The 24,937-nt window shown below is 47.4% G+C and overlaps 1 protein-coding gene across 1 annotated transcript in view; it reads right to left on the bottom strand.

Moving 5' to 3' along the window:
- The window catches only part of tubgcp3 (tubulin gamma complex component 3), a 143,857-nt gene that overhangs the window by 44,989 nt on the left and 73,931 nt on the right, over window positions 1–24,937 (bottom strand). The window contains exons 10-13 of the mRNA XM_078222718.1: window positions 22,455–22,587; window positions 17,396–17,593; window positions 12,540–12,885; window positions 11,107–11,168 (exon numbers count right to left, since the gene is read on the bottom strand). Coding sequence (XP_078078844.1) covers window positions 11,107–11,168; window positions 12,540–12,885; window positions 17,396–17,593; window positions 22,455–22,587 — 739 coding nt within the window. The remainder of the gene's footprint in view (window positions 1–11,106; window positions 11,169–12,539; window positions 12,886–17,395; window positions 17,594–22,454; window positions 22,588–24,937) is intronic.

Raw genomic sequence — 24,937 nt, 5'->3', positions numbered from 1 at the left:
ACACACACTCACATCCCTCTGACACACACTCACATCCCTCTGACACACACTCACATCCCTCTGACACACACTCACATCCCTCTGACACACACTCACATCCCTCTGACACACACTCACATCCCTCATGATGCTGATACTCACATCCCTCTGCCACACACTCACATCCCTCTGACACACACTCACATCCCTCTGACACACACTCACATCCCTCTGCCACACACTCACATCCCTCTGACACACACTCACATCCCTCTGCCACACACTCACATCCCTCTGACACACACTCACATCCCTCTGACACACACTCACATCCCTCTGCCACACACTCACATCCCTCTGCCACACACTCACATCCCTCTGCCACACACTCACATCCCTCTGACACACACTCACATCCCTCTGACACACACTCACATCCCTCTGACACACACTCACATCCCTCTGACACACACTCACATCCCTCTGACACACACTCACATCCCTCTGACACACACTCACATCCCTCTGACACACACTCACATCCCTCTGACACACACTCACATCCCTCTGACACACACTCACATCCCTCTGACACACACTCACATCCCTCTGACACACACTCACATCCCTCTGACACACACTCACATCCCTCTGACACACACTCACATCCCTCTGACACACACTCACATCCCTCTGACACACACTCACATCCCTCTGACACACACTCACATCCCTCTGACACACACTCACATCCCTCTGACACACACTCACATCCCTCTGACACACACTCATATCCCTCTGACACACACTCATATCCCTCTGACACACACTCATATCCTCTGACACACACTCATATCCCTCTGACACACACTCATATCCCCTGACACACACTCATATCCCTCTGACACACACTCATATCCCTCTGACACACACTCATATCCCTCTGACACACACTCATATCCCTCTGACACACACTCATATCCCCTCTGACACACACTCATATCCCTCTGACACACACTCATATCCCTCTGACACACACTCATATCCCTCTGACACACACTCATATCCCTCTGACACACACTCATATCCCTCTGACACACACTCATATCCTCTGACACACACTCATATCCCTCTGACACACACTCATATCCCTCTCACACACACTCATATCCCTCTCACACACACTCATATCCCTCACACACACTCATATCCCTCTCACACACACTCATATCCTCACACACTCATATCCCTCTCACACACACTCATATCCCTCTCACACACACTCATATCCCTCTCACACACACTCATATCCCTCTCACACACACTCATATCCCTCTCACACACACTCATATCCCTCTCACACACTCATATCCCTCTACACCATATCCACACACACTCATTTCCTTCACACACCATAACTCATATCCCTCTCACACACACTCATATCCCTCTCACACACACTCATATCCTCTCACACACACTCAATCCCTCTCACACACACTCATATCCCTCTCACCACACTCATATCCCTCTCACACACACCTATCCTCTCACACACACTCATATCCCTCTCACACACACTCATATCCCTCTCACACACACTCATACCCTCTCACACACACTCATAGCCTCTCACACACACTCATATCCCTCTCACACACACTCATATCCCTCTCACACACACTCATATCCCTCTCACACACACTCATATCCCTCTCACACACACTCATATCCCTCTCACACACACTCATATCCCTCTCACACACACTCATATCCCTCTCACACACACTCATATCCCTCTCACACACACTCATATCCCTCTCACACACACTCATATCCCTCTCACACACACTCATATCCCTCTCACACACACTCATATCCCTCTCACACACACTCATATCCCTCTTCACACACACTCATATCCTCTCACACACACTCATATCCCTCTGACACACACTCATATCCCTCTCACACACACTCATATCCCTCTCACACACACTCATATCCCTCTCACACACACTCATATCCCTCTCACACACACTCATATCCCTCTCACACACACTCATATCCCTCTCACACACACTCATATCCCTCTCACACACACTCATATCCCTCTCACACACACTCATATCCCTCTCACACACACTCATATCCCTCTGACACACACTCATATCCCTCTCACACACACTCATATCCCTCTGACACACACTCATATCCCTCTACACACACTCATATCCCTCTCACACACACTCATATCCTCTGACACACACTCATATCCCTCTGACACACACTCATATCCCTCTGACACACACTCATATCCCTCTGACACACACTCATATCCCTCTGACACACACTCATATCCCTCTGACACACACTCATATCCCTCTGACACACACTCATATCCCTCTGACACACTCATATCCCTCTGACACACACTCATATCCCTCTGACACACACACATATCCCTGACACACACACTCATATCCCTCTGACACACACACACTCATATCCCTGACGCACACACTCATATCCCTCTGACACACACACACACACCCATCTCCCTCTGACACACACACACACTCAACCCTCTGACACACACACACACTCATCCCTCTGACACACACACACTCATCCCTCTGACACACACACACACTCATCCCTCTGACACACACACACACTCATCCCTCTGACACACACACACTCATCCCTCTGACACACACACACACTCATCCCTCTGACACACACACACACTCATCCCTCTGACACACACACACACTCATCCCTCTGACACACACACACACTCATCCCTCTGACACACACACACACTCATCCCTCTGACACACACACACACTCATCCCTCTGACACACACACACTCATCCCTCTGACACACACACACACTCATCCCTCTGACACACACACACACTCATCCCTCTGACACACACACACACTCATCCCTCTGACACACACACACACTCATCCCTCTGACACACACACACACTCATCCCTCTGACACACACACACACTCATCCCTCTGACACACACACACACTCATCCCTCTGACACACACACACACTCATCCCTCTGACACACACACACTCATCCCTCTGACACACACACACACTCATCCCTCTGACACACACACACACTCATCCCTCTGACACACACACACACTCATCCCTCTGACACACACACACACTCATCCCTCTGACACACACACACTCATCCCTCTGACACACACACACACTCATCCCTCTGACACACACACTCATCCCTCTGACACACACACACTCACCCCTCTGACACACACACACTCACCCCTCTGACACACACACACTCACCCCTCTGACACACACACACACATCCCTCTCTGACACCCACACACTCATCCCTCTCTGACACCCACACACTCATCCCTCTGACACCCACACACTCATCCCTCTCTGACACCCACACACTCATCCCTCTCTGACACCCACACACTCATCCCTCTCTGACACCCACACACTCATCCCTCTCTGACACCCACACACTCATCCCTCTCTGACACCCACACACTCATCCCTCTCTGACACCCACACACTCATCCCTCTCTGACACCCACACACTCATCCCTCTCTGACACCCACACACTCATCCCTCTCTGACACCCACACACTCATCCCTCTCTGACACCCACACACTCATCCCTCTCTGACACCCACACACTCATCCCTCTCTGACACCCACACACTCATCCCTCTCTGACACCCACACACTCATCCCTCTCTGACACCCACACACTCATCCCTCTCTGACACCCACACACTCATCCCTCTCTGACACCCACACACTCATCCCTCTCTGACACCCACACACTCATCCCTCTCTGACACCCACACACTCATCCCTCTCTGACACCCACACACTCATCCCTCTCTGACACCCACACACTCATCCCTCTCTGACACCCACACACTCATCCCTCTCTGACACCCACACACTCATCCCTCTCTGACACACACACACTCATCCCTCTCTGACACACACACACTCATCCCTCTCTGACACACACACACTCATCCCTCTCTGACACACACACACTCATCCCTCTCTGACACACACACACTCATCCCTCTCTGACACACACACACTCGTCCCTCTCTGACACACACACACTCGTCCCTCTCTGACACACACACACTCGTCCCTCTCTGACACCCACACACTCGTCCCTCTCTGACACGCACACACTCGTCCCTCTCTGACACGCACACACTCGTCCCTCTCTGACACGCACTCACTCGTCCCTCTCTGACACGCACACACACTCGTCCCTCTCTGACACCCACACACTCGTCCCTCTCTGACACCCACACACTCATCCCTCTCTGACACACACACACTCATCCCTCTCTGACACACACACACTCATCCCTCTCTGACACACACACACTCATCCCTCTCTGACACCCACACACTCATCCCTCTCTGACACGCACACACTCATCCCTCTCTGACACGCACACACTCATCCCTCTCTGACACGCACACACTCATCCCTCTCTGACACACACACTCATCCCTCTCTGACACAAACACACTCTTCTCTCTCTGACACACACACCTCTCTCTGACACACACATCTCTCTCTGACACACACACACTCATCTCTGACACACACACACTCATCTCTCTGACACACACACACTCGTCTCTCTGACACACACACACTCGTCCCTCTGACACACACACACTCGTCCCTCTGACACACACACACAATCGTCCCTCTGACACACACACACAATCGTCCCTCTGACACACACACACTCGTCCCTCTGACACACACACACAATCATCCCTCTGACACACACACTCATCCCTCTGACACACACACACTCATCCCTCTGACACACACACACTCATCCCTCTGACACACACACACACTCATCCCTCTGACACACACACACACTCATCCCTCTGACACACACACTCATCCCTCTGACACACACACACACTCATCCCTCTGACACACACACACTCATCCCTCTGACACACACACACACTCATCCCTCTGACACACACACACACTCATCCCTCTGACACACACACACACTCATCCCTCTGACACACACACTCATCCCTCTGACACACACACACTCACCCCTCTGACACACACACACTCACCCCTCTGACACACACACACACATCCCTCTCTGACACCCACACACTCATCCCTCTCTGACACCCACACACTCATCCCTCTCTGACACCCACACACTCATCCCTCTCTGACACCCACACACTCATCCCTCTCTGACACCCACACACTCATCCCTCTCTGACACCCACACACTCATCCCTCTCTGACACCCACACACTCATCCCTCTCTGACACCCACACACTCATCCCTCTCTGACACCCACACACTCATCCCTCTCTGACACGCACACACTCGTCCCTCTCTGACACGCACACACTCGTCCCTCTCTGACACGCACTCACTCGTCCCTCTCTGACACGCACACACACTCGTCCCTCTCTGACACCCACACACTCATCCCTCTGACACACACACACTCACCCCTCTGACACACACACACTCACCCCTCTGACACACACACACACATCCCTCTCTGACACCCACACACTCATCCCTCTCTGACACCCACACACTCATCCCTCTCTGACACCCACACACTCATCCCTCTCTGACACCCACACACTCATCCCTCTCTGACACCCACACACTCATCCCTCTCTGACACCCACACACTCATCCCTCTCTGACACCCACACACTCATCCCTCTCTGACACCCACACACTCATCCCTCTCTGACACCCACACACTCATCCCTCTCTGACACCCACACACTCATCCCTCTCTGACACCCACACACTCATCCCTCTCTGACACCCACACACTCATCCCTCTCTGACACCCACACACTCATCCCTCTCTGACACCCACACACTCATCCCTCTCTGACACCCACACACTCATCCCTCTCTGACACCCACACACTCATCCCTCTCTGACACCCACACACTCATCCCTCTCTGACACCCACACACTCATCCCTCTCTGACACCCACACACTCATCCCTCTGACACCCACACACTCATCCCTCTCTGACACCCACACACTCATCCCTCTCTGACACACACACACTCATCCCTCTCTGACACACACACACTCATCCCTCTCTGACACACACACACTCATCCCTCTCTGACACACACACACTCATCCCTCTCTGACACACACACACTCATCCCTCTCTGACACACACACACTCATCCCTCTCTGACACACACACACTCATCCCTCTCTGACACACACACACTCATCCCTCTCTGACACCCACACACTCATCCCTCTCTGACACGCACACACTCGTCCCTCTCTGACACGCACACACTCGTCCCTCTCTGACACGCACTCACTCGTCCCTCTCTGACACGCACACACACTCGTCCCTCTCTGACACCCACACACTCGTCCCTCTCTGACACACACACTCATCCCTCTCTGACACGCACACACTCATCCCTCTCTGACACGCACACACTCATCCCTCTCTGACACGCACACACTCATCCCTCTCTGACACGCACACACTCATCCCTCTCTGACACGCACACACTCATCCCTCTCTGACACACACACTCATCCCTCTCTGACACAAACACACTCATCGCTCTCTGACACACACACCTCTCTCTGACACACACATCTCTCTCTGACACACACACACTCATCTCTGACACACACACACTCATCTCTCTGACACACACACACTCGTCCCTCTGACACACACACACTCGTCCCTCTGACACACACACACTCGTCCCTCTGACACACACACACTCGTCCCTCTGACACACACACACTCGTCCCTCTGACACACACACACTCGTCCCTCTGACACACACACACTCGTCCCTCTGACACACACACACAATCGTCCCTCTGACACACACACACAATCGTCCCTCTGACACACACACACAATCGTCCCTCTGACACACACACACAATCGTCCCTCTGACACACACACACAATCATCCCTCTGACACACACACTCATCCCTCTGACACACACACACTCATCCCTCTCTGACACACACACACTCATCCCTCTCTGACACACACACACTCATCCCTCTCTGACACACACACACTCATCCCTCTGACACACACACACTCATCCCTCTGACACACACACACTCATCCCTCTGACACACACACACACTCATCCCTCTGACACACACACACACTCATCCCTCTGACACACACACACACTCATCCCTCTGACACACACACACTCATCCCTCTGACACACACACACACTCATCCCTCTGACACACACACACACTCATCCCTCTGACACACACACACACTCATCCCTCTGACACACACACACACTCATCCCTCTGACACACACACACACACACACACACTCATATCCCTCTGACACACACACACTCATCCCTCTCTGACACACACACACTCATCCCTCTGACACACACACACTCATCCCTCTCTGACACACACACACTCATCCCTCTCTGACACACACACTCATCCCTCTCTGAAACACACACTCATCCCTCTCTGACACACACACTCATCCCTCTCTGACACACACACTCATCCCTCTCTGACACACACACTCATCCCTCTCTGACACACACACTCATCCCTCCCTGACACACACACTCATCCCTCTCTGACACACACACACATCCCTCTCTGACAAACACACTCATCCCTCTCTGACACACACACTCATCCCTCTCTGACACACACACTCATCCCTCTCTGACACACACACTCATCCCTCTCTGACACACGCACTCATCCCTCTCTGACACATGCACTCATCCCTCTCTGACACACACACACACACTCATCCCTCTCTGACACAAACACACTCATCTCTCTCTGACACACACACACACTCATCTCTCTCTGACACACACACACACTCATCTCTCTCTGACACACACACACATCCCTCTCTGACACACACACACTCATCCCTCTGACACACACACACTCATCCCTCTGACACACACACACTCATCCCTCTGACACACACACACAATCATCCCTCTGACACACACACACAATCTCTGACACACACACACAATCATCCCTCTGACACACACACACAATCATCCCTCTGACACACACACACAATCATCCCTCTGACACACACACACTCATCCCTCTGACACACACACACTCATCCCTCTGACACACACACACTCATCCCTCTGACACACACACACTCATCCCTCTCACACACACACACACTCATCCCTCTGACACACACACAATCATCCCTCTGACACACACACACTCATCCCTCTCTGACACACACACACACACTCATGTCCTTCTGGCACACTCACACATTCATGTTTCTCTGACACACACAAACACTATAACACTTTTGTGTGTTTTGTACTAATTTGTATCTTTAAAATTATTTTGGTGTTTTAGGTTAATCTTTGGAACCCTGCCGCTTATTTCTTAGGTTCTTCCATGAATTATATTCTTCAAATGATTATGGTTTACCACGCCGGATCCTAACAAGTAATCACAAAGTGGGGATTCCAACAGGGCCTGATAAAATCCATGGGGGCCTCTCTCATGTACACACACCTCTCTCCAAGGCCTGGCTCAACACAGGCATGAAGCTTGGCTACCCCATCGCAGGCTCCAAGTTCCCCCTCATTCCTTCATTTCACTTACCCTGATGAATTCACTATGAAATCCTGTTCACTTAAATCCACCACGACTCCACCTACCAACCTTCTTTTCTAGATTTCATGTGTGCATATGAGAGAGTCCGTGTGTGTATAATCTTCTTAGCTTTATGGAATCTGTAACCCCAATAAGATATTGGGTGCGATTCTCCCAAAAAAATTCTAAGTGTTGAATTCCTGTAAGAACTGGAGTAAATCACGCTGGGTTTTTCAGCAGGATTTTCAAAATGAATCTCCCACACTCTGTGCACTACAGAGTGCACGAGGTGAATCTCGTTAAAAAGCTGGCTGCGGGGCCTATTGCCATTAGGAGGCTGGCAGCATAGCGCTGAGCGGGCTACTGCGCATGCGCCGATCTGTTAAGAGCTTGATCGCTGGCCAACCCTGCGACCTCACAACGATCCCCCGACGACCCGATCACTGGGCTCCTGGATGTGTCCGGGCGAGCCTCGCTGCAGAGTGGCAGCGGGACACCCCATTCCCACCGATCTCTTCACCCCCCCCTCCTTGGCACTGCCCGAGGTGCCCCCTGGGCATTGCCACTTTGCTCCTTGGGCAGTGCCAAGGGGCCAGGCTGGCACTGCCAAGCTGGCAACTTGACCAGGGGGCACCCCCCCTAACCCCCGATCTCCTGGGGGGCATAGTCGGCCACCATTAGAGGGGAGCTGTTGTAAACCCCGCTAGAATGAAACGCTCCTGGCTGGGTGGAGAGGCTGCGGGCCCAGAAACTTCAGTCTGGCAAGAGCATACCACTGTCCTAACTGCCATACTGCCCTTTTACAGTTAAAAGAATAAAATAATCTCAACTCACCTTTCCCTCACAGTAACTTTTTTCGGTTAGAGGAGGAGGTAGGGAGGGAAACACTGAAGTAGTGATTCGGGTTTAAATGTCCCTTGACAACAGCTCCGAGTATTTGGGACATGTGATCAACACATCAGGCCTTCAGAAATTTCCTTCAAAGGTCAAGGCTATTAGAGACAGCTACACCTCAGAATGCTAACCAGTTGTGATCTTTCCTCAGATTGTTGAACAGAAGATTTTTTTTAAATTTTAAAACCGTTGCATAACATGATGTGCCATGATAAGAAGTGGAAGTGGTCAAATCAATGTAACAATCATTTTCTGCAAGCTAAGGAGGTGTTGCTCAAATATGAAGCCCTCACGCACTTCGAACCAAACCTACCCCTATAGTTAGCATGTGGCGTATCTCCCTATGGTGTTGGAGTAGTGGAATCCCACATCATGCAGCTGGGTGAAGAAAAACCCATTGCTTTTGTGTCACGAACATTGAGCAAAGATGAAAGTAACTGCACACAAATCGAAAGGGAATCCTTAGGGGTAATCTTTGGAATAAAGAGGCTCCACCAATTCCTGTACGGAACAAAGCTCACACTGTGAATGGACCATCATCCATTAACAACATACAGGAATTCTGTCACTGACAGCAAATAGAATGCAGAGATGGGCATTGCTTTTGTCTGCACATAACCATACAATTGACAATCAAGTCTTCGTTGTAATGCAAACGAGTTTTTACGATTACCACTATCAACTAATTCATTAGCAAGTAATTCAAGTAAAAGTACTTTCTAGCTTGAACAGGTAGACAGTACACCTGTCATTTCAAACCAAGTGACAAAGTATACTTGAAGCCTTCCGATGCTCTCCAAAGTAATGATAATGGTGCTGTGAGGCAAAACCTCAGAGTCAAAGTTTGACTTGAAACCGTACTCCATTGGAAGACTGGAACTGACTGGGGGGCTCACAGTGATCATTCCACCACCATTGAGAAGATGAGCATTGAACAAATTAAACCAGGGCCATTATGGAATTGTGCGAATGAAAGAGAAAGCAAGGAGTTATTTCTGGTTTCCACTGCCCTAGAGGAGAAAGCTGGAACGTCCTTCTTCAGTGCAGGTGCAAATTCTGCCACCATTAGCACCACTGCATCCTTGGGAAGAGGTTTTGCAATGGGTGCACATCGACTTTGCACGACCTTTTGAAGGACATATGTTCCTAATAACAATCGATGCTCATTTAAAGTGGGCAGAAGTCGCCATAATGAAATTAACTTCATCAGAAAAGATGATCGAGAGGTTAGAAGTCTTTGCAGATTTGGATTCCCGGAGCAATTGGTAAGCGATAATGGACTACAGTTCATCTCCCAAGAATTTGAAAGTTTCTTGAAGGAGAACGGGTATACAACACATTAGGGCTGCATCGTTCTATCCTGCTATAAACAGACTAGCAGAACGTTTAGTACAAACGATGAAACACACATTGAAAACAACCAGGGAACAAGGTTTGTTGCGTAAACTTCCAAATCAACTTTTACTACATGTAGAAATACTACTCATTCAACGACTGACGTTTCTCCTGCATGTTTAATGATGAAGGGACACTAAGTTCGGCATTCGACTCATTGAAATCTCTGAAAATGAAAGAAATAGTTCAACAGAATCATCATAGAATCCCTACAGTGCAGAAAGTGGCTATTCGGCCCATCGAATCTGCACTGACAACAATCCCACCTAGGCCCAATCCCCGTAACCCCGCATATTTACCCTGCTAATCCTGCTCACCTTTGCATCCCGGGACACTAAGGGGCAATTTAGCCATGGCCAATGCAATTAACCCGCACATCTTTGGACCGTGGGAGGAAACCGGAGCACCCGGAAGAAACCCACGCAGACACGGGGAGAACATGCAAGCTCCACAGTGACAGGGACAGTGACCCAAGGTGGGAATCAAAATCAGGTTCCTGGAGCTGTGAGGCAACAGTGTTAACCATTGTGCCGCCAGAAACAACAAGGTCAGATAGAACAGTGGGCAAAAAATAGAAAAACATCGTATCTTCCACCAAGGACAAGGAGTGTTGGCCAGGAATTACTTGACAGGAGAGGAATGGGTTCCTGCCACAATCCTTGTACAGACTGGACCTGTATATTGTCCGGACCCCAGACGATGTCATCTCGAGGAGGCATGCGGACCAGTTGTTGGCGGGGAGAATGGATCTGTTCAAAATAGAACTTGCAGCGAATCTGAATTCAACTGTACAAAGTTCTGACCTGAACGATCCTGAAACCCTGATACCGACAGATTGTTGAGGACAACACTTCACCTTCAGACCAAGCACAGGATCAACCTCTATGTACAACGTTGACACGGGTCAAATCAACCATTGATGACATTCGGACAAAGTCAAAAATGCCAGAGATTACAACTAGTGCAAAGAAACAGATGTCTGAGATTTGCTATCAATCTTTCCGAGAACGACAACCTCCAAACTGTCTGGCTTATTGATTATTGTTACCCTTGCTTAAAATTTGTTAGGGATGTTCAATTTAAAAGGAGGAGGAGGTGTTATGTATTTGTATTGAGTCTTAGAGGCTGCGCTGAGCATTAATATATTTTTGGAACTGATGTCACTACTATATCACAGGTCGCTCGTGCAGAAACTGCAGAACGAAGCAGCAGCTTATACTGAGGACACCTTGTAAATAAAACCCCATTAGTTTAAGTCTCTGCGTCTCCTAGCATCAGTTCCGCAATGCACAACAAGCATTGTGCGTCTCTGGGTCACCGAGAGTCAAGTTGGTAGTGAGGCGCTGGCTTAAAAGGGCTCTCTAATCAAGGTCTTTAAGTGCCTCAGCATGGATTTTCCTGCAGCGCTGTTTCTGTTGCCGTTGCTGCTTTGGGACTACATTAACTTTGATCACAGAGCAGATTAGATAATGACCATCCAGCAATCACCAGCTCCTGTCATGGCGTGGGTGATCCGCATGCCCTTGCAGTCCCTCACTCAGATGATGACGTCGTTGAGCAGATGTCAATGCTTGGAGCGTGGATGTTGCCATGTTCTGACTGAGCAAGGTGTTGGTTATGACAAGACTGTGTTCTAGGCATTTGGTCAAGATCAGGGCACCATTGGTGTTGAATTTCCCTACCCCCTTTCTGCCAATTACATCTCCCCAGAGATGTGTCCTTCCCAATTCTGGCGTTGAAGTCACTGGGGGGAATCAGCTTGTCATCCATGGGGACGTGGGTCAAGGATTGTTCAAGGTGGGAGTACAATTCCTCTTCTGGCTCGTCTGTAACTTCCAGCATTAGGGCACGTGTGCTCAGGATTGTAGCACACTGGTACTGAGCTAGGGTGAACCAAAAGGTCATGAGGGGTTCACATATCTCGCAAGGGGGGTTTCTGGGACAGATAACTAGTTGATTTTTAATGGTGAAGCCAACCCCATGAAGGCGGTGATCCTCTGGTCTATCTTTCCAAAAGTAGGTGTAACTGCCACCTTGTTCCTTGAGCTGGCCTTCCCTTGCCCACCAGGTCTCACTTAGGACAGCAACATCAATGTTGAAATGCCTGAGCTTCCAGACAATGATAACATTATGGTGTTCCGGTCTGTTGCTGTTGGGTTGCCCATGAGGGTCCTGACATTCCAAAGCCTAAACAAGATGCCTATGTGTGAATTCTTTTAATGTGGGGTGGCATAGCACACCAGCTACCACACAAGCTTGACGGAGCATGGCCATGGTCTAGTGGCAAGGGGATCCAAAACAACAGGACACCAGACCCTATGGGCCTCGGCCATACAGGTAAACACACACCTATTGCTATTCTTGCTCCTTCCCGTAGGCCCCCTCTCCCTGGGATTCATAAAGTGCAGTGGCGTTCTCATGAGCTTGAGTGTGGCATTGGCCTTTCTTGCAGTCAATGGGCCCGCTGTTCCTCTCTCATTTTTGTGGATCCTCTTTTTGTTTGCATTTCTGGGTGCTGCTTACTGCCTCTGGGTTCACTTTTCACCTGCTCAATGGATATGATCTTCACCTCACGGCAACTAAGGGAAGATTTTGACACAGTCAACTGTGGGATTATAGAGCATTCTCCTCCATTTTGGCTGCCTGAAAATTTTGCCATCATTCTCTGTGTGCTCCATGATGACATGCAAGCCTTAATCCTGGCCAGCGAATCCACCACAGACCCAATTCATGTACAGACTGAAGTCAATGCTCTTCTCTATCTTCTTGACTGCAATGCTCCATTTCACCTTCAGCAAGCTCCCACTGGAGTGGCGTAAGCTACAGAATGAATGGGAATTTGTTTTACTTCTGTCACCTGTAGGTCATATCCAAAGTTGTCTCATCCTTCATCTTTGAACTACAGTATGCAGGCAAATCTTGCATCTGCTAACACTTAGAGACCAAACTCTAAGCTATTGTCACCACCTTTAATGAAGCGTATGAAATATTGATAAGACTAAGGTCTTCTATCAATCTGTCCCTGCCACACAGCACTGAACCCCGGTTATCAAAATCCACAAGGCCTTGAACAACATGGACCACTTTCCATACTGCAGGAGCCAACCACCAACAAGGGCAGACATAGACAGTGAGGTTGATCGCCACCTTCAGTGTGCCAGCATAGCCTTCAGTCGCCTGAAGAAGAGAGCGTTTAAAGAGTAGGACCTCAGACTCGGCACCAAGTTCATGGTCTGCAAAGCAGTAGTGATATAAGGCCTACTCTGTGGCTCAGAGGGATGGATTATGTACAGCAGGCACCTCAAAGCCCTGAGAAGTACCACCAGCATTGCCTCCGCAAGATACTGCAACTTCACCATAGACGCACCATTGTCAGTATCCTCACTCAGATCAACATTCCCAGCATTGAAGCATTGATCATGTTTGATCAGCTCTGTTGGGCGGGCAACATTGTCCGCATGCCTGACATGAGACTCCCAAAAAAAAGCACTCTACTTGGACCTTCAATACGGCAGGTGAGCCGAGGAAATACTTCAAGGGCACCCCTGAAAGCCTCCTTGAAAAAGAGCAACATTCCCACCAACACCTGGGAATCACTGACCCAAAATGAAAAAAAGGCATCTGGGAAGGAGCTGAACATGAAGCCAAATAGTGACAGCAAAAGGAACATATGGCAACCCTGGAACCACACCCACCACTCCTTCAACCACTGTCTGCCACAATTGTGACAGAGGCTGTTGGTCAAACACTGGATTTCTCAGTCATCTGAGAACTCTGCTTAACCTAGAAGCAAACCATCCTTGACCCCCGAGGGATTACTTAAGAAGACCATAGACCTGAGTTGTGACCTGTGCAGCCAGACCCAGAAAAAAAGGAACTACTTTCCAGAGTGAGTATGTTTAAAAATCTATCAGAGTGAAAGCCACAGTAAAAAGATTAAGCTGGGCTAAATCTATTTGATTGAGTTTAAGGCAGAAGCTCATTTTGTTTAGAACCATTGTCTTATTTGCTTCGTGTATTTAGCCATTGTTGTTTATGTTTGTTTTAGAACATAGAACAGTACAGCACAGAACAGGCCCTTCGGCCCACGATGTTGTGCCGAGCTTTATCTGAAACCAAGATCAAGCTATCCCACTCCCTATCATCCTGGTGTGCTCCATGTGCCTATCCAATAACCGCTTAAATGTTCCTAAAGTGTCTGACTCCACTATCACTGTAGGCAGTCCATTCCACACCCCAACCACTCTCTGCGTAAAGAACCTACCTCTGATATCCTTCCTGTATCTCCCACCACGAACCCTATAGTTATGCCTGATTACCAAATTTATATGGTACGGATTATTTTGGTATTTCAATTTAATCTTGGAGACCTGCTGCTTATTTTCTTACCCTTGGTTCTTCCATGCATTACATCCTAACAAGTATTTGGCTTCTCCAGTATTTTGATGACGGACATAACACTAATTGTCCGAGTAAATCACAGAGACAGGGTAATGAGGTGCTCTTTCTTCTGAAAATATTCTATCGGCAACTAACCTTCTAAAATGCTGGCTTTGCCAGTAACACTCAGATCTCACAAGGGATTTAAAAAGCTCAATATAGTAATAGAATTTATTGAAACTTTGGTAATAAAATTGAGTCTGTTTAGACACTTATTTTTGCTGACTGTTGACTTAAATGACTTTTATCCTCCTCATTACTTAATATTCAAATTACTGCAGAGAAGGTTCACCAGGTTGATACCAGAGATGAGGGGTGTTGATTATGAGGAGAGACTGAATAGGTTGGGTTTGTACTCGTTGGAATTTAGAAGGCTGAGGGGGGATCTTATAGAGACCTATAAGATAATGAAGGGGCTGGATAGGGTAGAGATGGAGAGATTCTTTCCACTTAGAAAGGAATCAACCCGGATAAGTGTGTAGTGATCCATTTTGGCAGATCCAATGGGATGAAGCAGCAGTATAAAATGAAGGGTACCATTCTTAGCAGTGTAGAGGATCAGAAGGACCTTGGGGTCCGGGTCCATAGGACTCTTAAATCGGCCTCGCAGGTGGAGGATGCGGTCAAGAAGGCGTATGGCGTACTAGCCTTCATTAATCGAGGGATTGAGTTTAGGAGTCGGGAGATAATGCTGCAGCTTTATAGGACCCTGGTTAGACCCCACTTGGAGTACTGCGCGCAGTTCTGGTCACCTCATTACAGGAAAGATGTTGAAGCCATTGAAAGGGTGCAGAGGAGATTTACAAGGATGTTGCCTGGATTGGGGGGCATGCCTTATGAGGATAGGTTGAGGGAGCTTGGTCTCTTCTCCCTGGAGAGACGAAGGATGAGAGGTGACCTGATAGAGGTTTACAAGATGTTGAGGGGTCTGGATAGGGTGGACTCTCAGAGGCTATTTCCAAGGGCTGAAATGGTTGCTACGAGAGGACACAGGTTTAAGGTGCTGGGGGGTAGGTACAGGGGGGATGTCAGGGGTAAGTTTTTCACTCAGAGGGTGGTGGGTGAGTGGAATCGGCTGACGTCGGTGGTGGTGGAGGCAAACTCGTTGGGGTCTTTTAAGAGACTTCTGGATGAGTACATGGGATTTAATGGGATTGAGGGCTATAGATAGGCCTAGAGGTGGGGATGTGATCGGCGCAACTTGTGGGCCGAAGGGCCTGTTTGTGCTGTGGCTTTCTATGTTCTATGTTCTATGAAACTAGAACTAGAGGGCACAGCCTCAAAATAAAGGGGGGTCAGTTTAGGACAGAGTTGAGGAGGAACTTCTTCTCTCAGAGGGTGGTGAATCTCTGGAATTCTCTGCCCACTGAAGTGGTGGAGGCTACCTCGTTGAATATGTTTAAATCACGGATAGATGGATTCCTGATCGGTAAGGGAATTAGGGGTTATAGGGATCAGGTGGGTAAGTGGAACTGATCCACTTCAGACCAGCCATGATCTTATTGAATGGCGGGGCAGGCTCGAGGGGCTAGATGGCCTACTCCTGCTCCTATTTCTTGTGTTCTCATGTTCTTAAATTATCTTTGTTCCCTTTAATTATTTATTCTACTCCTGGGTCCAGTCATAATCTCCACCCCTTTAAACAAACTGCATAAAACTTAAGTGTCAATGTCCCCAAGTCTCCATTTCTACCACCGGCAGCAATTCATTCCCTACCTCCAGGACATTACCTGATCTATTAATTCTTTCTCATAACCAGCATCAAGAGTGATAGAATATCTTGTCGGAGAACTTTTTATGCTGTTGGGATTAGAAAAGGAGACAGCTAACTGAATTGGGATAGGATGATGGAAGAGGATAAACGATCATATGGATTATGGGGCAATTGTTGCTTGGGTGACTCATGCAGGTTATAAATTCACATTTTCCCCTCCCACTCATCTTCAGTGACACCATGGGAGACATACAAATGAAAATAGTTTACCTCATGGTAAGTGTCCTCCAACTCTCCATCATAAATCCAGCGGTAGAGGAAGTTAAGAATGGGGTGCGATACAAGGCTCAGAATGTGTTGCACTAGTGATCTCATGTATGGGTCTCCTGTTTTAGTATAAGCATGGACTGCAGATGCTAATTCTCCACCTTTCCTCCCTGAGCAGATCCAAATAGAAATATTAACTTAAATTTAAATTACAGCATCCTTTCAAAATATTAAAAAATATATCCTAAACTCCTTTAAACTACAAAATATTTTCATTCAGGATGGAACTGGAGTTAATCTTGGCACACTTTTATAAAGAGATATACAATGCAAACTTGCACCTCCTAACCCAACAGCATCACTTTCAGTCTGTTCCTAGGAGTACAAGTGAATCCCCACTTGATTTCTACCACCTGCATACAATTAACACCACCAAAACATAACTAACATAAAGCATCCAAAAAAGATTAAACTTTTGCACAAACTGAGGCAAGTTACTCGTCACAAAATTTCCAACCTCTGGTCTGCTCTTGTGCAGTCAGAAGTCTCACAACACCAGGTTAAAGCCTAGCAGGTTTATTTGGAATCACGAGCTTTCAGAGTGTGACTCACCTGATGAAGGAGCAGCGCTCAGAAAGCTTGTATTCCAAATAAACCTGGTGGACTTCAACCTGGTGTTGTGAGACTACTTACTGTGCCCACCCCAGTTCAACGCCGGCATCTCCACCTTATTGTTCTTGTAACCACAGTATTTATATGGCTGGTCTAGTTCAATTCTTGGTCAAATGGTAACCCTTAGGATGTTGATAGTGCCTTCCACCTTCAAAACCCTCTACCACCTAGAAGGACAGGGGCAGCAGATGAATGGGAACACCGCCATCTATAAGTTCTCCAAGACACAAAGCATCCTGACTTGGAACTATATCGCCATCCTTCACTTTTGTTTAGTCCAAATCTTGGAACTCCCTTCCGAACAACGCAGTGGGTGTACCTACACCACACGGACTGCAGCAGTGGTTCACCACACCTTCTCAAGGACGTTTAGGGATGGGCAATAAATGCTGGCCTAGCCAAGGATGTCCGCACTCTCTGAAAGAATATTAAAAACAGATCTGTGGCTGACTCATTATTCCCTCCAAGGACCAGTGCTCCATACATTTGACAATACATATAAGGATGGTGTCAGCTTTCCTTGCTGCTGTTGCACACTGCACTGTTGGTGACTGAGTTTTCTACCAACAGCCCAGGCCCATCTCCGGAGTTTGGCCCAGAGCCATTTAGGTTGCTTTCTCACTTTTGCGTTCCCCAATGCCAGGCTCTTTACCCTATCTATACTAAACACCATTTGCTGCTCCTCAACCCACCTCCCCATACTAAATAGTTTCCTCAGGTTTTGGAATGTCTTATCTTCCATTTTAATGCTTCCCGACCCTCACCTTTCACAGATTTTGTTTCCGTTTTTAGCTCCAAAAATAAAATACCACCATTGGTCTTCTTTACCTCTGCTAGTGATCCTTTACCATTCTGATTCAGTTCTTTTCACAATCACCCTTAGGGTATTGCAGATTAACTCATTTCAAATCTACTTTAGGCACTCGCCTCGTATTCCAGCACTTTCTATCTTGTGGAATAATCGATAGTCTAGCATTGTACCAAAAGCCTTGCTGAAATCTATAGCTCTATAATCACAGTTAATGAAATATTCATATGAGACAGAAAAATCTTGGCTTTCACTCGTATTAGTAAATAAAGAAAAATGAATGTTAACATCCAATCTGGAATTGTAAAATCTGCCTAATGTGTTAAAATCAGGCTCCGTTGCTCGAACAAAAACAGAAAATCTGGAGAAACTCAGCAGGTCTGACAGCATCTGTGGAGAGAAGAGAGTCCTATTCTCTCTCCACAGAGGCTGTCAGACCTTCTGAGTTTCTCCAGTATTTTTTGGTTTTGTGAAGGGGAGGTCATGTCTCACTAACTTGATCGAGTTTTTCAAGGAAGTGACGAAGATAATTGATGAGGGTATAGCAATGGATGTTGTCTACATGGACTTCAGTAAGGCCTTTGACAAGGTCCCTCATGGCAGACTGGTGCAGAAGGTGAAGTCGCTTAGGATCAGAGGTGAGCTGGCAAGGTGGATACAGAACTGGCTCGATCATAGAAGACAGAGGATAGCAGTGGAAGGGTGTGTTTCTGAATGGAAGGCTGTGACAAGTGATGTTAGTAAGAAGTCTCACCACACCAGGTTAAAGTCCAACAGGTTTATTTGGTAGCAAATACCATAAGCTTTCGGAGCGCTGCTCCTTCGTCAGATGGAGTGAAAATGTGCTCTCAAACAGTGCACAGAGACACAAAATCAAGTTACAGAATACTAATTAGAATGCGAATCCCTACAACCAGCCAGGTCTTAAAGGTACAGACAATGTGGGTGGAGGGAGCATTAAACACAGGTTAAAGAGATGTGTATTGTCTCCAGACAGAACAGCTAGTGAGATTCTGCAAGTCCAGGGGGCAAGCTGTGGGGTTTACTGATAATGTGACATAAATCCAACATCCCGGTTTAGGCCGTCCTCATGTGTGTGGAACTTGGCTATCAGTTTCTGCTCAGCGACTCTGCGCTGTCGTGTGTCGTGAAGGCCGCCTTGGACACACGACAGCGCAGAGTCGCTGAGCAGAAACTGATAGCCAAGTTCCGCACACATGAGGACGGCCTAAACCGGGATGTTGGATTTATGTCACATTATCAGTAACCCCCACAGCTTGCCCCCTGGACTTGCAGTATCTCACTAGCTGTTCTGTCTGGAGACAATACACATCTCTTTAACCTGTGTTTAATGCTCCCTCCACCCACATTGTCTGTATCTTTAAGACCTGGCTGGCTGTAGGGATTCGCATTCTAATTAGTATTCTGTAACTTGATTTTTGTGTCTCTGTGCACTGTTTGAGAGCACATTTCCACTCCATCTGATGAAGGAGCAGCGCTCCGAAAGCTTATGGTATTTGCTACCAAATAAACCTGTTGGACTTTAACCTGGTGTTGTGAGACTTCTTACTGTGTTCACCCCAGTCCAACGCCGGCATCTCCACATCACAAGTGATGTTCCTCAGGGATCAGTGCTGAGACCTTTGCTGCTCGTAATATATATATAAATGATTTGGAGGAAAATGTAACTGGTTTGATTAGTAAGTTTGCGGATGACACAAAGGTTGGTGGATTTGCGGATAGCAATAAGGATCATCAGTGGATACAGCAGGATAAGTGTGAGGTGGTTCATTTTGGCAGGCCAAATAGGATGGCAGAATATATTAATGGTAGGACTCTTGGCAGTGTGGAAGATCAGAAGGATCTTGGGGTCCGAGTTCATAGGACGCTCAAAGCAGCTGTGCAGGTTGAGGCTGTGGTTAAGAAGGCATATGGTGTATTGGCCTTCATCAATCAAGGAATTGAGTTTAGGAATCATGAGATAATGTTGCAGCTATATAGGACCCTGGTCAGACCCCACTTGGAGTACTGTGCTCAGTTCTGGTCGCCTCATTACAGGAAGGATGTGGAAGCCATAGAAAGGGAGCAGAGGAGATTTACAAGGATGTTGCCTGGTTAGGGGGGCATGCCTTATGAGAATAAGTTGAGTGAGCTCAGCCTTTTCTCCTTGGAGAGACGAAGGGTGAGGGGTGACCTGATAGAGGTGTATAAGATGTTGAAAAGTATTGATCGAGTGGACAGTCAGAGGCTTTTTCCTAGGGCTGAAATGGTTGCCACAAGAGGACACAGGTTTAAAGTGCTGGGGAGTAGGTACAGAGGAGATGTCAGGGGTACGTTTTTCACTCAGAGGGTGGTGGGTGCGTGGAATGGGCTGCCAGCAACGGTGGTGGAGGCAGATTCGATAGGGTCTTTTAAGAGACTTTTAGATAGGTACATGGAACTTAGTAAGATAGAGGGTTATAGGAAAGCCTAGTAATCGCTAAGGTAGGGACATGTTCGGCACAACTTTGTGGGCTGAAGGGCCTGTATTGTGCTGTAATTTTTCTGTGTTTCTATGATATAGATCGGTTGGAAGCTTGGGCGGAGAGATGGCAGATGGAGTTTAATCCGAACAAATGTGAGGTAATGCATTTTGGAAGGTCTAATAAAGATAGGAAATATACAGTAAGTGGCATAACCCTTAAGAGTATTGATAGGCAGAGGGATCTGGGTGTACAGGTACACAGGTCACTGAAAGTGACAATACAGGTGGAGAAGGTAGTCAACAAGGCATACGGCATGCTTGCCTTCATCGGCCGGGGCAACGAGTTTAAAAATTGGCAAGTCATGTTGCAGCTTTATAAAACCTTAGTTAGGCCGCACTTAGAATATAGTGTTCAATTCTGGTCGCCACACTACCAGAAGGATGCGGAGGTTTTGGAGAGGGTACAGAAAAGATTTACCAGGATGTTGTCTGGTATGGAGGGCATTAACTACGAGGAGAGGTTGGAGAAACTTGGTTTGTTCCCACTGGAATGACAGAGGTTGAGGGGCGACCTGATAGAAGTCTACAAGATTATGAGGGATATGGACAGAGTGGATAGTCAGAAGCTTTTTCCCAGGGTGGAAGAGTCAATTACTAGGGGGCACAGGTTTAAGGTGCGAGGGGCAAGGTTTGAAGGAGATGTACGAGGCACATTTTTTACACAGAGGGTGGTGGGTGTCTGGAACTCGCTGTCGAGGAAGGTGGTGGAAGCAGATACGATAGTTTTAAGGGTTGTTTGGACAAATACATGAATAGGATGGGAATAGAGGGACATGGTCCTCGAAAGGGTAGGGGGTTTTAGTTCAGGCAGGCAGCTTGGTCAGTGTAGGCTTGGAGGGCTGAAGGGCCGGTTCCAGTGCGGTAATTTTCTTTGTTCAGATTCCAACATCCTCAGTATTTTGCCTTTATCTGTTTCTTGAAACCCTTCTGCTGCTGGTTTTGTATTCCAGTTGACTTTTTTTAAATGAAATAAAAACATGGAAAATTCTACTTCAATTTGCAATTACAAAACGATACAGTAACTGACCTTGGCAATGATCGACAAGTGCTGCAAGTGTCTTGAGTCTCATCTTGGGATCATAAGTCCAAATTAGTAGGCGGCGCAATGTTAGGCTACTTTCCAGTCCAACATTTACACCTTGGTCATCTTCCACTTGTATCTAGAGGTTTCAATTTGCAAGAAAATGGCAAATGAACTTCAATTATAAGTATACAAATTACAGGAAATCACAAGTAGGGCATAACATATTGCACACAGTACTCAGGAGAATTTATTCACTGTCTTCTCTACTGCTGAGTTCAGCTGTCACCAAACCTCAATAAATCCAACTGCAGTTTCCTAAAGCATCTGAAGAAAAAAATCAGACAATTATTTCCAATGATAGACATCATCCCTGTTCACATGCCTTCCTCTTTCAGCTTTTCCCAAGTTACATGGGGTCATCATAATTCTGGTTGATTACTCTTTATTTTTCTTTGATTCAAAAGGTGGTTTTAAAGTCGGATGCCCTTAATGCCACTAAGTCTCCTACTTTTGTTGAGCTAAGGATAAGCACCAAGGTATGTTGGCCTGCCAGCACCTGTGATCCCTATTCATCTGTTATGTACTGTAACTACGATGCCCAATGTATCTAGAACATAGAACATTACAGCGCAGTACAGGCCCTTCGGCCCTCGATGTTGCGCCGACCAGTGGAACCAATCTAAAGCCCCTCTAATCTACACTATTCCAATATCATCCATATGTTTACCCAATAACCACTTGAACGCTCTCAACGTTGACGAGTCCACCACTGCTGCAGGCAGGGCATTCCACGCCCTTACTACTCTCTGAGTAAAGAACCTACCTCTAACATCTGTCCTATATCTCTCACCCCTCAATTTAAAGCTATGTCCCCTCGTGCTAGCCAACACCATCCGAGGAAAAAGGCTCTCACTATCCACCCTATTTAATCCTCTGATCATCTTGTATACCTCTATTAAGTCACCTCTTAACCTTCTTCTCTCTAACAAAAACAACCTCAAGCCCCTCAGCCTTTCCTCATACGATTTTCCCACCATACCAGGCAACATCCTGGGAAATCTCCTCTGCACCCTTTCCAACACTTCCACATCTTTCCTATAATACGGCGACCAGAACTGTACGCAATACTCCAAATGCGGCCGCACCAGAGTTTTGTACAGTTGCAGCATGACCTCCTGGCTCCGAAACTCAATCCCTCTACCAATAAAAGCTAACACACCGTACGCCTTCTTAACAACCCTATCAACCTGGGTGCCAACTTTCAGGGATCTATGCACATGGACACCCAGATCCCTCTGTTCATCCACACTACCAAGTATCTTAGCATTAGCCCAGTACTCTGTATTCCTGTTACTCCTTCCAAAGTGGATCACCTCACACTTTTCCGCATTAAACTCCATTTGCCACCTCTCAGCCCAGCTCTGCAGCTTATCTATGTCCCTCTGTAACCTGCCACTTCCCTCCGCACTGTCTACAACTCCACCGACTTTAGTGTCATCCGCAAATTTACTAATCCATCCTTCCACGCCCTCATCCAAGTCATTAATAAAAATGACAAACAGCAGTGGCCCCAAAACAGATCCTTGCAGTAAACCACTAGTAACTGAACTCCAGGATGAATATTTCCCATCAACTACCACCCTCTGTTTTCTTACAGCTAGCCAATTCCTGATCCAAACCACTAAATCACCCTCAATCCCATGTGTCCGTATTTTCTGCAATAGCTTACCATGGGGAACCTTATCAAACGCTTTGCTGAAATCCATATACATATATCTGGTCAGTTTACTTTACCTCTAACTTATAGCTTCAATAAATATACTGCGACGAAACAAAGCTTCAGAGAATTAATTATTGTCTTTCTCACTCATCACTCATTGCTTCTTCCTTGGTTCCTTATCAAAGTTGTATTTTATAATTTGTGCTATCAGGAGAGAGCCAGCATGGATTCATAAAGGATAGCAAATATCTGATTAATATGATTAAATTTAAGAGATAAGTGAAGTAGCTGACAAAGAAATGGGCTTTCAGAAGACATTCAATAAGGCTCTCATTTAAGACTGTGAGCTAAAGTTGAAGTTCATGAAACTTTACTGTTGAGGAGTTGGAGGTGATGGAGCAGTGGACCAGGGTAACATGGAGGGAGTAGTCCCTGCGGAATGCTGACGGGGAGCGAGGGGAAAACGTGTTGTGTGGTGGCATCACGTTGCAGTTGGCAGAAATGGCAGACGATTCTTTGAATGTAGATGCTGGTGGGGTGAAAAATGGCGACGGGGCATCCTATCACGGGTTACGGAGGCGAAAGGTGCAGGTAATGGGACAGACCTGGTTGAGTGCCCTTTCAACCAGAGAGGGGGGAACCTCAATTAGGGAAAAAGGCAGACATGTCAGAAATGCCATTTTCAAAGGTGGCGTCATTGCAACAGATGGAGACACGGAGAAACTGGGGTGTGAGGAGTTGTAGTCGAGGTGGCTTGTAATGAATA

The sequence above is a fragment of the Mustelus asterias genome, chromosome 10 (assembly GCF_964213995.1).
Source record: "Mustelus asterias chromosome 10, sMusAst1.hap1.1, whole genome shotgun sequence".
Classification (NCBI taxonomy): Eukaryota; Metazoa; Chordata; class Chondrichthyes; order Carcharhiniformes; family Triakidae; genus Mustelus; species Mustelus asterias.
The sequence above is the reverse complement of the archived record's forward strand: the minus strand, read 5'-3'. Positions and strand labels throughout refer to the sequence as shown.